We start from the raw sequence: 15,649 nt of genomic DNA, 5'->3' as shown, positions 1-15,649 counted from the left end.
GTACCGTAGCGACGTGGGCGATGTGGTATTGCGCATGACATAGTCGGGATTGAGGGCTTCTGTGGATTACGCCATTCAGACTTTCATCGATCATCAAGAAGATGGAAGACCTCCAGAGAGGTCGCCCACTATTGAGACGACATACCGTACAAAATGGGACGGGAAACGTTTGCGCTGAGGAACTTTTTTACCACAGCGTATCGTCTCATTGAGCAGGGTGTGGTGCCAGATACCCGCAAGGTACTTTGCAGACAGGACGCACTCGGCATGATTCCAATTGCGCCGCGTGCATCATGCCGCGTGCTTTGGGATAACTCGCAGGGGTGACGATGCGGCCCTGCTTGTGACGGGCAGTGTATTCTCGCGGAATGGCGTGGCGGGAGAGGTGAGGCATGTCAGACGTGGCGGCAATGGAAGTCGCGAGTCGCGATGGAGTGATCGAGCTGGAGGGAGGGCGTACGGGGCGAAGAAGAGGGCGCGGGGATGCGATGTACCTTCGAAGCTTGTGATAGAGTGCGCGGATGGTGTACGGAATGCGCATGGGATCGACTCTAGAGCTGCGTGCGAGTAGTGTATGCTCAGCAGAGCTGTGCGACTGCGGCTGGCACTGGCACCGGCTGAGGGCGACGCTCCTGTCGCGCACGAGGACATTTCGAAGAGATTCAGTTGACCTATTCTGCTGCTCAGTGGGATCGACGGGGTTCTCATGTGAGGAGCTGTCTTTGGTAAGTATCAAGACAGAGAACGCACCTATGAGTAGAGCCCATATACATCGGGCGTGCTGTCCTAAGGCCCCCAAATGTAAGGCCGACGACGCCCGTGTGGATCGCTGCCTTGTCCTACAAGTGGGCTACATCGCCCGCGCGCTGGCCAACTTTGTTGGCGATAGGAACGGCAAAAGTTGAGGAAAGAGCGAAAGAGGTCCCCGTGCAGGCTTGCGCGCGTGCGGAAATGCGATGCGACACCGTGAAAATGTAGCGAGATGCGTATGGAAGACTTGTGAAGTGTAACCTAGAAGTAGACCACCTGGAACTGGGCTATAGATCAGTCAGAACGTTGCTATTCCCAGACGGGAAGGGCGTGGCGGCGCGAGAGCTGCAGCTGGCGTGCTTTGAAGACCCACTCCGAGCACCAGTAGAGCAAGCACAGAGTAGACAGCGAGAAGAGACCAAGAGCCCGGTGTGCATCCACGCGAGGCGAGCGAGTACGTCGTCGTCGATGGTCGTGGTGGTGAGGAACGTCCCAAGCGCTTCCCTTACCTCGCACTCCGCGGAGCCCGCGCCGAGTTCGGGCTTTTCGGGCTTAGCTCAGAATGGATATCCGAGAAGCGCGGAGTAGACGCGCGAGCCAGTTCCCTGCAGGCTGCGGCGACCGGCAATTCGAACAGTGCTCCTCTCTCTCCTCCAGCTTAGCCCATTCGCGAAGTAGGTACTAGGTACCCTTCAATAACCGTCACCTGAGGCTTTAATATCGATGGCGCGGCATTTAGGCTTATCCATACGTCGTCCGCTGGACCGTCTCCGACCAAGTTCACGGCCCTCTCCGCGCCCCCCTACTTCGGTACGCAGTACTCAGTGCTCGAACTCTACCGTCAAAGCTTGATTCCGATTACCGTGGTGTATACACCTGGTCCCTCTCAGTGAGTCTCAGAGTATTTCTCAACGTCAATCTCTGCCTCACTCGTGTTTCCTATGCAGGGCCGCGCCTGCGCTCATCGCTACTTGCCTTCGCATGCTCGCGCTTCCCCTTCGCTCTAATACCCTTCAACGACTTGCAATATCTATAAAGAGTGCACTCTGTACCCAATTTGCGGTGCACTCTGCGGCGGCCATGTGCTCGACACGCTTCCACTTTTTGTTCAAACCTCCTCCGCTCGGCGGCCTACCCTCGCATCGCTCTACGCTGGTCGACGCGTGCCTTGCCTGCGGGAATAGCTTATGAAGATATACCCATGCACAAGGTGCTTTTTAGTCCGTATTTATTCATTCACTGCTTACAATTTCCACCTAGATCGCACCGCATTCCCTCGCACCACCCGCAGACCGTCTTCAAAGAGTTGGTCCATAGTTTTGCTACTACCGCTCCCACAGAGCTATCGCGTGCCTCGTTTACTGGGGACTTAAGATAAGTAGGTCTTCGTCAGCATATTCCCCTTCTGAAACCGTATCGCGTCCGTGACAGCGTGGCAATTACGGGCGTCGAGGAAACCCCCTTCGTCTCTGTTCGTATGTGTAGCACCAGCCAATGTGAGCTTTAATTGTACTAACTTCGCATGCACAGGTGTCCTCGGTGCAAAGGCGCGTTCTTATGGGCCTCCACAGCCATAAGCTTCTTGCCCGAGGCCGCATCGACCGCCTTTCGCGTCGCCTGTAGTCGACTACGCCCATGTTGCGCTGCGCCGGCGTACATCTAGTGGACCTCGCGCTCTGATAGCGTATTTATCGCCCCCGCGACCGCAGCGGCTTGGTGTGTAACCCTCTGAAGCACAAGCCGACGAGAAGCAGGTCGTGTCACGTCGTTATAAACAAGTCTCATTGCGGCTGAGCACTGGTAGTATATACGAGTGGGTATCGCCACTATCCCACCCCTCATGCGGTTCTATTCTGACTGTACACTTTCAGAAACTCTCGTTATTATCGCATGTAATTTCACAGCGCGTTCAATTCCCATCTCAATTGTTTGGTGACCGGAAGACCTACACGCACCGCTCGGTGCCATCGCGCTGCTAGGCTCCGCTCGTAGCAGCACACCCTTCCTGCGTTTTCGGTAGGTGTGCGCAGCTCAACATACGCGAGCTGTGCGCTAACGACGTCTCGTTCTCAGGTGACCTCGGCCCGAAAGTGGTGATGCGCACCACGATGGCCGCTTTCACGTCGGTCTGGCAGCTCTTTGTACTCCGCTCCGTGCTCGGAGCGGCCACGATCCTTGTTGCCGCCTGGTTGGTAAATGTCAGGGGAGCTCGGCACCTTCAAGTCCACGATTTCTAGACGCGATAACGGTACCTTCCAGCACGCTGCTCTCTTCTCGCGGTTCTCTGACTATCTCAGGAATCACGTACCCGTGAAGGGCATAATGGACTCTAGACTGTGCATGGAACCATTAGGCGAGTGCTGTCACCCCGAAACCGTTGGGCTGACCCTCGCCGGTTGCCATTGACCTTGCAGATAACTCTCGTCTAGCTACGCTCGGTCGCTGCAGTGTGTGCAGCGATATCTTCCGGTGGCGAGCGGGCCCAATATATAACAAGTTAGTTGCCCATCCGATGCGGAGTGTACGACATCCCTACGTCCCTCAGGGCGGCGCAAAGGCAATGGATGTGCTCTATCCTATCGTGAGTATTCTGAGACGCTTATACATATCATTTACGGTGGGGGCACGCTCGTCATGGGAAACGATGAGCTCGCCAGTGTCGCTACTGCCTGGGAGAAGCGTGAACTCTTTTTCGAGGATTTGAATACGAGTACGGGTGCCATCAAGCGTGTTGATGTGTGAATAGCGGGCATGTCTTGCAAATCCGTGCGAGTTGTCCGCGAGGGCGAGGATATCGAGAACGAGGCCTTGACGCCAAGGATATGACGTCGTGAAGAATCCGATACACTTCGACTCGGGATACTTCCCCCTACCCGGCAGCGCAAATATAAAAAAACTGGACAGACATTCGACTCGTTAACCTGCATAGATCAAGAGCGATACATAAGATCATCGCCGAATACAAGAGCGAGACCAAAAGTGTACATAAGTCGAGACCGCAAGCCATGCTCAATGCCTTCTAGAGTCCTTCACGTATCATACAATCACAATGTCCGCGTAATGATGTCCCCAATTCTTTGGCACGTCCGCATTCCGAGCTAGGGAACCCCACAGCAATTCCTCCTGTGAATCTTCAGCGAATCTTTCGAAGTACCCAATCCTCCGAAAGCGACTCTCCTTGGGTTGAGGTTCTGCGCCGATTGATAGAGGATCGAGCTCGATCACAAGTCCAAACATCCTCCTGTGCGACTCCACTCGAGCTACTATACAATGCTCCAGCATAAACGGGACCAGCCACATTTTCTCCGGCAGCCTGAGCTCGTCGACATCGCAGTCCATGGCAACTAATGCGCAACCGCGGGATATCGTCGGGTATCCGGTGTCGGCGTCATACCGCCAAAGCTGGCACCGTATTCGCTCGAAAGACGGTGTGGGCACGAACGAACCATGCGCAGAACCTGTGTCGGGTTCATGATACCAATGACCGGGTATCAGTATGCCGCGCAGGACGAGGGCCCCGTCCTTGACTTGACCGAACGGAAGCTCGGGGTTCTCGAGTGTGACTTTACAGCCATCGGGGTGGACCTCAGCAAGTGCGAAAGGTCCGCGGGGGCCGGGGGGAGATGAGATATTCATCTGCTGAGAAGGCCAATTGCTGATTGGGCCTTCTATCGCCGCCCATGACCACGACGGTGCGCGATAGGCTGTTGGGCGGGTATGTCGGCGTGCCAGTGGTCCCAGTTCCTCAGAGTGATCCGCTTTCCATAGCAGGTGAACGAGGAGTTGGTCCGCGGTCCAGAACCCAGCGCGATACGTAGAGGGGCCAAGGAGACCGCCGTATTGCTCCGCAAGCCCGGCGCACGCGACCAGCTTGTCCGACTCGACGCTAGCCGTACGGCGGCTGTATTCCTCGACAGCACCGCCCCAGGCTTTCAGCAAGCTCTTCTGCTCGTCGGGATCAAGCGCTGCCCCAGGTGGTGGCGGGACGAAGAGCGAGATGGGTAAATCAGGTTCGTCGTACGAAGTAAAGAGTGACGGGCCAACGCCCTCCATGGAGGAAAGGCACCTGAACACGAGCGTTTCAGGGGTGAAGATGAGGGCGCGTGGGGACAGGAAGTATTCTTGCATGCACCAGGCGCGAGTCACCATGACTCCGAGGGAGTCAGAATACAAGGTGTTGGGATAAAGCAGGTCGTCATCCGCTGGCGTAAGGAAGATAGTCCCAACCCGCGATCGCGCCGCCGAGTCGTCCTCTAAGAGCTCTATTGAGGTCGTAGGGGGTGGAGGGCAGATGAAGGGGAACTCCATGGCAAGTTCGTCGGGTTCGATATCTCGCCGCTCCTGAAGAAAGCCCTCGTTGACGTTCTTCGCACTTCCTGCCATGATCGTCAGGTGCGCATAGCGGTAGATGTGGTGCATACGGCCTATCTCGTGCAGCTTGTCCTCGTCCGAGTCCTGGATAATACATAGGCTGTCCACCCAGAGCCACCGGAAACCCAGCATATGTGTGACGTAGATCGCGTCGCGGATGGTGGCGGGAAGATTATCCAGAGAAATACCTTGTGTGTACGCGGATATGTTCGCGTTCGTGGTCTTGTGGACCTGGTCCCCGCCCCACACATAGCTAAGCGCAAGGTATTCTCCCCGTTGTCCGATTGTCGAAACTAGACGTGGTCGAGGAGGGCTGCTGCAGTCCATGAGTCGCGAGGGGAGGCGAGGGATACCTGCCGAGCTTTTGAGGCAGTCTTCGTGTTCTCGGACACAATCGTCGAGGTGCTTTCTAGCCAATTCCAGGGCACGAGGAGAGCCTACATCTCGGAGGGGGCTCAGTTCTGTGATGTAGGATGCTGCGGGGTCCTCTGATAATACGCGGTATCAGCTTCATTCCTACAGTCGACTAGACAGCACCTGCCAGTGTAGGTACCCAGCGCACCTGGATTTGTGTACACAAAATACTCGGTACCTTCAGAATGCTCGGTGGCGAACACTACCAACTTGTAAAAGTGGGTTCTCAGATCTCTACTATCCCAGAACGTGCGGACGCTCCTTTCGCCGGGGCGTTCATCGAGTTTGAGGAACAGCTGACACCATGCACAGCCTCCGTCGGCACCAAATTTCAAGTCGGCGAAGGAAGTATCATACCAGATCGTCTTGGTCACGTCCCGTTCGTCCTCGGCGATCTTTAGTGACATTATTGAGAGTCCAAAGTGTATGGCGATGGACTCCCAGCATTTGTCGCAGACGGACGAAGGCCGAGGTGGCAGATAGCTATGTTCCACTTCGTCGTCGGATGAGGGATCTAGCGGGGAGAGGGTGGGTTCTTCGGATGAGGACACGGAGAATAAGGGCGGTTCAGCGGTGTAGGAGTCCATAGAGATTGAAGAAGACGATGTCTAGCACTGAGAGGACGCGTTAAGATAAGAGTGGGCGACGAGGATGAAGCCTGATGGGAGTGCAGGTGCAACCTAGACTCGTTACTCCAGACAGCTCATGGAAGCGCTGTAGCACCGCCCTCGCGGCAATCGTGTGCATCCAGCAGAAGCAGTGCTATCGTCGCCCATCTATACGGCCAGCAGAGACGAAAGTCGCGTAGTGGACCTGGTGTCATAACGAGTCGGAACTTGGCAGGTGGGCGATGCCCGCTCGTGCGAAGCCGCGGATGTTATCGCACCGGGACAGAGGACAGCACATGACGGAGGAAGCCTGAGAAACATGCATTGTCACGGGTAATGCTGTACACGGAGGTAGAAGTACTCCTAAACATGGCAAGGAAACACGACGTGGTTGTGCAAGTTACTCCGCGGACAGGACGCACTCGGAAGGACTCCGATTGAGCCGCATGCGTCGGGCTGGCTTCGAGCGGGAGTGACGAGACGGCGCTGCGTGTGGTCGCCGACAATGGACAACGGACCACCAGGCCGTGCCGAGGCGCGATCCTTGTGGAATAGCGTGGCGGGGGAGGTGAGGCACGTCTGACGAGGCGGTGAGGGATGTCGCGATTCGCAAGTTGCGATGTAGTGATTGAGCTGGCAAGGCGTACGGGACCTAGGAGATGGGACAATGCGACGTACCTTCGGAATAGTGATAGAGTGCGCGGATCCCCGCGCAAATCGCCTATTTTTTCTAAGGATGGGGTACATATCCGATGCGCTGGCCATCCTTGTTGTCGATAAGGATGGATAATGTTGTGAGAAAGAATGAAGGAAATCGCCCTGCAGGCGTGCACGCATGCGAAGATGGGGTGCGACGTTTTGCACATAGAGCGAGATGTATACTTGATACTAGAGCAGTGTGGCCTGGTAGAGCACCTGGAGCTATGCTGTAGCTTAGTCAGAAGATTGCTTTTACAAGACAAGATGAGCGTACCCGGCAGTGCGAGAGCAGCTAGCGTGACGAAGGACGAACACTGCCTGTGTCCGTTCGATAGCAGGTACAAGACGCTATGAGGGCACCAGTAGAGTAAGCATAGAGTAGACAATGCTTAGAGAGAGAAATCCTCGGTAAGCGTCCACGCGAGGCGAGCGAGGAGCTTGTCGTCGATGGTCGTCGATGGTCGTGGTGGTGAGGAACGTCGCCAAGCGCCTCGTTCGCCCAGCACTCCGCGGAGTCCGCGCCGAGTTCGGGCTTTTCGGGCTTAGCTCAGAATGCGCGGACTCTAGACGCGTGAATGAGTCCCCTGCCGCGACCTGCAATTCGACAAGTGCTCCTCTTTCTCCTTGATCCTAGTCTAGACGTGCAACCTCAACTACCCCGCATTTATTTTGGGATAACGCGGCGTTCAGGATTTTGACCATTCCCCGCCCGCTTCGCTCGAGCTCTCCTGCTAGAGCTTTCTTGTGCAAGATGCGCCTACCCTGCGTTTTCTGCTATCTCGCTTTTCATTATCTCCTCCCTGAGTCCGCTCTTGTACTATAGCTGCTCCAATGACCTTTGGCGGATCGCATTCCTAGCGAGTGCGCTCCATCGCGCCCGAATGCTCGATGCGCTTTCGCTTTTCGCTCAAACTGCTAGCCTCCGTTACCCCTTGCATCGACCCACCCAAGTCTACGCGTGCTTTGCCTTTTTGGAACAGATTATGACGATTTACACGGGCAAAAGGTGCTTCCTTGTCCGTATGTATTCAATCCCTGTTTACAACATCTTCACAGATCAATTAACGGTCACGCACATGCGCACCGCATGCATTCGCACCCCAAAATCTTGCAGTGCACGCGAAGTGCTCGGCACAGGATGATAGTGCCGCTCGCGAGAGCTGCTGCATATATTTTTCGCCCTGCATACCGCCTGCAAGGCAAGTACGTCCGAGTCCTCACAGACCTCCGCCCTTCTCACACCCTATCCCGTTCGCCACAGCGTGCAGCGTCAGAACGGCAGGGTGGACCCCTTATTTCTACTAGCAGGTGCAACACCAGCCGTTGCGGACGTGAAATGCACCGACAGCTTCGTATGCACAGGCGTCCTCAGTCCAAAAGTGCTCTTCTCTTGGCCTCCACCATCATGGGCGTCCTCCCCAAAGTCGCATCGACCGCCTATCGCAATAAAGGAATCATACAACACTACCAACTTCCCTGCGTCTGCGCAAAGCTCGTCGATGTCCGGCGTCATGTTCAACGCCTTCGCGAACGTCTTCGCCGACTCCCATGTATCGGCGTGCATGCCCCGTTCGAGACATGGTGTCGGGCCGCTCATCCGACGAGAAACAGGTTATGTCTTTCTCTTCCGGTTTCATGCTCGGAGCAGCCAATGCGAGTGGGTATCGCTACTATCCCATCTCTCATGCGTTACCATTCTGACCGTAGACTTGTAGGGACTTTGGTCACTCCCTGCCGCCGTTCAATCGTTCAAGCGGTCCATCATACCAGCACCTCTTAACTGTTGACGCGCCGTTGTGTTGGTTCATACGAGGTGCTATGCAATTTATCTCGCATCAGGTACGCTTCCAACGCGTTCAGATGTAGACCAAGCTCATGCCGGCTCGTTCAGACTACTGCAGCACGCAACGCAGCATGGATATGGGGAGTTGCGTACGTCTCGCGCTTGTCTCACAATCGGCTCGCGGGCGGAAGTCGTATCCATCCGAGATATCAACGGCTCTAACATCAACGGATGGGTCCACTAACGCTCATTAGCGGGAGGGTTCATCGTCCTCCCTACTTGTGGCTACTATGAGTCTGGTACTCGCTCATGATTTGTCTGTTTACCGAGCTCTGCTAAGCCGTTAATGCGTCTCACGGATATAGAGAATACCCCCCAGTCGATCGCTGGTGAGGTCGAGGTTTTGTGGAGCAAGATAGCATCGCGGAGTCCCTAAACGTGTGCGTAACTGATACAGAAACACAGTACTTCGACGTCACAAGCAGAAATTACTGTCGAAGTTCGCAAGTCTTACTCTGAGTAAGTTACAAAATACAAGCGTTGTTTGCTCATATCATCGTGATGTCCACCAAAGGCCATTCTCCGTCCCCCATATCCCGAGAGAGCGGATCCCACAAGGGGTCATCCGAGTCCCCGTGGATGTCGACCATGAAGTGCCCAATTCTTCGGAAGCGAATCCCCTCGCTTTCAGATCCTGAGCTAGTTGATATCGGAGGGGCCCTGTCGAGAACGAGCCCATCTATCCGGTCACCGCGACCATTCTGTGAAGTCCGCACGAACGGGGCAAGCCACATCGTTCCTGGCAGTTCCAAGTCATCCGCATCGCAGTCCATGGTAACAACTGCGTGGTGTTCTCCGTTTGTCGAATCGACTTCGTCTTCTTCGGAGTCCGCGTTTGGGCCGCCAAGTCCACATTGCTGCCGTCGTGCTTGCTCGAGTGACGGGAGAGGTACGGTCCAGAAGAGCTCGATCTTTTCAGCGGATCCGCCACGGCAAGGTATCAGCGCTCCACTCAGGACGAGGGCCCCGTCCGTGACTCGCCCAAAGGGAAGCGACGCATCTTCGAGGGTGACGCGGCACTCGATGATCTTCGCGAGGGAGACTGATCTGGTGTCTTCGAGTTCCAAGTCCAAAGTGAACGGAAACGGGCCGGCCGCTCTGACGTAGATGACACCTTCGATGGCAGCCCAGGACCACGACGGCGCGCGGTACGCCGTTGGGCGAGAATGTTGGTGTCCGACCGCCTCTGCCCCGAGCTTATCGGCGCCCCATAGCAAGTCCGTGAGGAGCGTGTCCGAGCGCCACACGCCCGCAAGGTACTCGCAGCCTAAGACATAGTGGAACTGCTCCGCGACCGCAGCGCACGCGAGAAGCTTGTCCGACTCGACGGTCGCTATACGGCGGCTGTATTCCTTCACCACCTCCATCCAAGCTACGCGCACGGCCTTCCACTCGGCGGAACTGGGCTCTGCTACAGGCGGGTCGTGGAGGAAGAGCGTGTCGGGCAGCCGGGGGTCGTCCAACATGCGCCGGAGCGAGTTGCCGATATTCCGGCGGGCCTCCTTGGTGGCACGGCATCTGAACTGGAGCGTTTCGGAGGTGAAGATGAGGGCGCGCGGGGACATGAGGTACTCTTGCAAGCACCAGGCGCGCGTGGACATGCTCCCGAGGTCGTCGCTGTACCACCTGTTTGCCGTGTGGGTCGAAGCGAGGTACACTTGGCCGACCTGTGGCCGCGCTAACAGAACGTCGTCCGGGGCCCGAGAATGTGGGGGGCAGATGAAGGGTAGCGCAAGATCAATAAGTCGGCGTGGTCGCTGCTGGAGGAACCCCTCCTCGGCTCCGTTCGCGCTGGCGGCCATGATCGTCAGGTGCGCATAGCGATAGATATGGTGCATGCGGCCAATTTCGTGCCGCTTGTCCTCATCCGAGTCTTGCACAATGCAGAGACTGTCGATCCAGAGCCACCAAAAGCGCAGGGTATGCGTAACGTAGATCGCGTCGCGGATGGTGGCGGGGAGAAGAGATGGAGCGATACCTTGCTCGTACATGGAAAGGTTTGATGTCGTGGTCTTGTGTACTTGGTCCCCGCCCCACACGTAGCTGAGTGCAACGTATTCACCGTGTTGTTGGGTTGTTGACACCAACCGTGGTCGAGCGGGATTGGAGCAGTCTACGAGGCGCGAGGGGAATCGAGGGCCAGGGGACGCGACGATTGCGCAGCACTCGTGCCTGTGAACGCACTCGTCGACCTGCTGTCTTGCCAGGGCCAGTGCATGAGGAGATCCTACGTCTAGCACGGGGCTTCGGGTTGTAATGTAAGGCGCTGCAGAATTATCTGTTAAAACTTGTTAGTTACATCTTTTCTCTTCAACTGAGGTCACCTATATGTTCAACTCCGACGCACCTGGTGCCGTGTACACAAATCCGTCAAAGATCGCCACTCCATTGATTTGCAGATATATCCACTGAAGGTGTGCATGCGAATCATCCCATTTCTCCAGAGTGCCCCGTACCGTGATGATCCACATATCGGGGAACTCGTTGTCGCCTGCTTGGCGGAGGAGAAACTGGCACCATACGCAGCCCGCATCGGCGCGAGACGCCAAAGTTGCCTTGGAGGTTGAGTACGATATCTCCTCTGGCCAGGTCCGGTACCATTGACCATCCTGAGGTGACGCGCAGGGAAGACCAAAGTGTGCGGCGAAGGGACCCTTCCAGCATGTGTCGCAGACAGATGGAGGCCTAGGCGGTAGGCGGTGATCGTCACCATGATTCCCAGAAATAATGGGTAGTGTAGAAGGAGCAGACTCCTTGTCGAAGATTGCGGGTCCAACGAGGGTAGCCTTCATAGATGTCGAGAAGAATAAGGTCTATCAATAGTGAAGAGGATGATGATCAGTGAGATGACAGTAGGCGTTGAAGAAAACGGCCGTCGCCCACTGGATCGGAATCCCCGATACGCACCGTCTCAGCGCATGTGTATACCAATCCCCAGCCAATACTGCGCTATCGCCGCCGAGTAACTCTGACGGTCCGAGTGTTGTGGTAGACCCAGACAGAGCTAAAAACCTGACCGTGGTGGGCGCCAAGCTGATCCTGGATCAATCCCGAGAAGCATCGGAAAGCTGCTGCTGCCACGATATCCCTCCCTAGTGTCTCGACTCACTCAAAGCCGAGCACACACAAATTCCTTGGTTATACATCACTAGCTACAGGGGATATAATCAATTTCTGTTGCCAGTGACCGTCTGCTCTGCGTCCTCTCGCTCACCCGTCTAGTGCTGGTACCCGCCTGCCCTTGTCGATGTCTCTCGCATGCCGCCGCTCCTTGGCGGAGCAAAGCATGTTCAGTTTTCATACGAGCTCGATATTCTCTATTGGGTATTCCCTGTTCTTCAAGGCTCGCGCGAGATTGCGCGTCGCTTCCCCCAAGTCTCCATTATTCTTCGGCTCTTCCATGAATCCGAGGTAGAAGGACCCCACCCTCCGAAAGCGAACCTTCCCGCCGTCTTTCTCCAAGCCATCCGAAGCTGCCTGAGCGACGAGGAGGCCCTCTACCGAAGTGCTACCCCGAAGAAGCGGTACAGCCCACAGCTTCTCAATCCCCAAGTCGCCCTGGCAGTCAACCTCGGCGTCTCCCCGAGGGCTACAGGACGCCGGCTCAGCTCCGACTTCGCCGTCTATGCCTAAGCCGCCAGCTCCCGGAGCACTCCGGTGCACGGTGCGTACGAGGATCTCGTGGTCCCCAGGATCTCGCCCGCCACGTACTGTACACGGCAAGAGAGCAGCACGCAGGGCCAGTGTCGCACCAGTCACCTGCCCGAACGGAAGCGCGGTGTCTTCCAGTGCGACCTCGCAGCGCACGACTTCCGCGAGAGCGTTCTCGTCCACGAACGCCTGTGTCCGGCGTCCCCACCACGCCACCTCGCCTTCGACCGCCGCCCACGACCATGATGGCGCGCGGTACGCAACCGGGCGGCGCACGTATACGCCGCGCTGCTGCTTGCACCAGAGCAGGTCGTGGAGGAGCGTGTCGCGCCACAGGCCCGCGAGATAGTCCGTGCGCAGCACGGCGTGGAACTGCTCTGCGATCGCGGCGCACGCGACGAGCTTGTCCGACGGGACGCTCGCGGCGCGGCGCGTGTAGTCCTGCACGACGTCGAGCCACGCGTCGTGCGCGGCGTGACGCTCTTTGGAGCCGTGCGCGGCGAGCGGCGGGTCGGGGAGGAAGAGGACGTCGGGGAGCCGCTTCTCGTTGAGCGTGTCGCAGAGAGACCCGCCGACGCTTTGTGTGGTCGTTTGGCAGCGGAACTGGAGCGTGCGGGGAGTGAAGATGAGCGAGCGCGGGGACATGAGGTATTCCTGCATGCACCAGGCGCGCGTGCTGATGGGTCCTGGGTTGTTGCTGTAGTATGGCCAGCGCGAGCCCAGCGCGTATGCTCGTCCCAGGCGGATTGGGGTGATGTGTATGGTGCCGACTTGCGGGGTCGCAGCGTTTGTAGGGCAGATGAATGGAAGAGCGATGTCGCCGCCCGAACGAAGAGCGCCGAAGTCCAGCTGTGGCGGAGGGGGACGGTCTTGTAGGAAGCCCTCGTCGACCTTCTGCGCGCTCGCGGCGATGATCGTCAGGTGTGCGTACCGGTAGATGTGGTGCATACGCCCGATTTCGCGTCGTTTGTCCTCGTCCGAGTCCTGTATGATGCAGAGACTGTCGACCCAGAGCGATCGGTACCCAAGCGCGTGGGTGACGTGGATTGCGTCGCGGATGGTTGCGGGGAGGAGAGCGAGGTCAATCCCGCTCTCGTACAGGGAAATGTTCGATGTGGTCGTTTTATGGACCTGGTCACCGCCCCAGACGTAGCTCAGTGTGAGGTATTTGCCACGTTGATCGTGTGTCGAAACGAGACGCGGATGCGTAGGGTCGGTGCAGTCGATGAGGCGTGTGGGTAGAAGAGGATCGGCGATGGCTGAGATGGCAGCGCAGCTCTCATGTTTATGGACACAGTGGTCGACGCGCTCCTTTGCGAGTGCTAGCGCACGAGGAGAGCCCACGTCCAAGATGGGGCTTTGCATGTTGATGTAGGGCGCCGCAAGATCATCTATCGTCGAATCAGTCCCCGACTGGCCAGAGATCGTCGTTCAAGCATACATACCTGGAGCGGCGTGTACGAGTCCTTTGAATAGACTGAAGTCGTTGATCGTCACGTTTACGCATTGGATGTGATCTGGATTCCAACTGGCTTGTGTCTCTATAGAGCCCCGGACTGTAACATTCAGAGGACCGTTCGAGGACGCGCCGGAAGCGTTGGTGGGTCGATTCGTCCATACCGCAACCAGGAGCCGACACCACACACAGCCCGCGAGAGCACGGCTTTGCAATTCTTCGAAGGATATCAAGTACGAACACGATGTGTTCCGCTGCTTGTTGGATTGGGACACCTCGCGGGATAGAAGCCCAAACTGCATCGAGAAGGGACCCTCCCAACAACTTTGGCAGACGGAAGATGGCTTGATTGGCAGGGGCGTGCGCCCGAGGGCTGCTTGAGAATGCGCAACGCCCATCGGATCGAGGCGGCTGGTACGGCGTATGCAAAGTTGTGCAGACGCCGGCGTTGTAGTGAGTTGGGTTAAGCCGGGGATGCACGTGGAGCTCGAGCTGCTGTAATTTGACAGTTTCAGCGGGTTCAGGACCGGGCCCGGACGCACAGCATATAAGACTCTTACTGCAAGGATCCGGAGGGAAGGCGTCTGTAGTGGCAATCAGCCGCAACTGAATTTGGGTTCGGATTTATGCGACGACCTATCCAGCTACCTACAGGGACGGGCGAGATTCTGCCGTCAGCAGCTCTCCCTGAGATGAAAATGCAAGCAGATAATGCACCTATGCACTGCGCAGCCGACACAACGCATCTGGCGCACGGTACCAAACCCCTGCCGTTCCCTATAAACGCGCGCACTCCTCCTGGTCGGGTGCGCTAGACTTTTGAACATATGATCCATAAGCGAAAGAGAACGACGTACAGATGTGTGCGCATGCGATGACAAGGAAGCAACGAGATTGGCGAGGTGCAATGCCTGGGATGGTGCAGGAGATATATGACGACCTAGAGCTGGAAGGAAATTCCACAAGACCCTCTGCAGCCAAGCTGTAAACTTGGCAGAGGAATGCTGTCTGAAGGAGGGTTTGAACGCATCAAGGAGCTAGCACGAGAACCAGCCGCAGAACGAACGTCTGCATAGGCTACACAGCAGGGAAGAGACGGCGTGAGAGCGCCAGCTAGTATACGAGCGCAGAGCAGAAAAGACGTTGCAAGAGTCGGTGAAGTAGTACGCTGTCGGTGGTGTTGGTTGCGGACAACGTCGACAAGCGCCTCCTCCTCCTCCGGCCGCGGACTCCGTGCCGATCTCCGGCTTAGCTAATCCGCATGGATCTCCGAGAAGCGCCAAGCGAATGTGCGTTCGCGTTCCGCCATTCCCCGCCACGACGCTGCCAGCGGCGACTCGAACGGTCTCGCAGGTTAACGGTTTCGCAGGTTGATATCATAGGTCACTGTGGGAAGGATCCACATTTATTAGAGGTGTTGGGCACAGCTATGATGGAACGACCGAAAGAGGTGTTCCGGACATTTTTGGGCGGTGTCGCGAATAAATGTGCAGAACACCTCATGTGTGCATGTTTCAGTGTTTTGCACACCTGCTCCCAGCGTGTACAACAGCTTCTATAACAATTTTTATAGGTGTTTTGGACACTATTGGGTGAGGTGTTCCGAACGACGGTCCAAGGTGTTCCCAACCGACGAAATCAATGTAAACTACAGTGCATTGACATGTTTAAAACACTCGCCGAAAGTGTCGTGCACGCTGCCGATGGATCACGCCCGAATATATTTGCGAATAGAATTTATTATGCTACATTTACATACGGACCTCGCAAGCTGTCGAGAAACGCCAATCATATGCACGCATATTAGCGAGCAAAACGAACTGGCACAGGTGCGATCGCGAGCACCGCGACCAAGCA

General features: G+C 56.6%; 3 protein-coding genes across 3 annotated transcripts; all 3 read right to left on the bottom strand.

The window, feature by feature from the left end:
* Positions 1-3,786: 3,786 nt before the first annotated feature.
* On the bottom strand, positions 3,787-6,122 carry TRAVEDRAFT_53706 (HET-domain-containing protein; the record flags this gene model as incomplete). Its single annotated transcript, XM_008046633.1, has 2 exons — positions 3,787-5,609; positions 5,684-6,122. The coding sequence occupies 2 exons, from the start codon at positions 6,120-6,122 to the stop codon at positions 3,787-3,789; spliced, it is 2,262 nt and encodes a 753-aa protein (XP_008044824.1).
* A 3,202-nt stretch (positions 6,123-9,324) lies between these two features.
* TRAVEDRAFT_53705 (HET-domain-containing protein) lies at positions 9,325-11,477 on the bottom strand (the record flags this gene model as incomplete). Its single annotated transcript, XM_008046632.1, has 3 exons — positions 9,325-9,345; positions 9,402-10,963; positions 11,033-11,477. 3 exons carry the CDS (start codon positions 11,475-11,477, stop codon positions 9,325-9,327), a joined length of 2,028 nt encoding a protein of 675 aa, XP_008044823.1.
* Positions 11,478-11,982: 505 nt separating this feature from the next.
* TRAVEDRAFT_53704 (HET-domain-containing protein) lies at positions 11,983-14,094 on the bottom strand (the record flags this gene model as incomplete). Its single annotated transcript, XM_008046631.1, has 2 exons — positions 11,983-13,727; positions 13,782-14,094. The coding sequence occupies 2 exons, from the start codon at positions 14,092-14,094 to the stop codon at positions 11,983-11,985; spliced, it is 2,058 nt and encodes a 685-aa protein (XP_008044822.1).
* Between the last annotated feature and the right edge of the window lie 1,555 nt (positions 14,095-15,649).

Source organism: Trametes versicolor, assembly GCF_000271585.1.
Source record: "Trametes versicolor FP-101664 SS1 unplaced genomic scaffold TRAVEscaffold_14, whole genome shotgun sequence".
In the NCBI taxonomy this organism is placed as follows: Eukaryota; Fungi; Basidiomycota; class Agaricomycetes; order Polyporales; family Polyporaceae; genus Trametes; species Trametes versicolor.
Note: the sequence above shows the minus strand (reverse complement) of the source record. Positions and strands in the feature narration are given on the sequence as shown.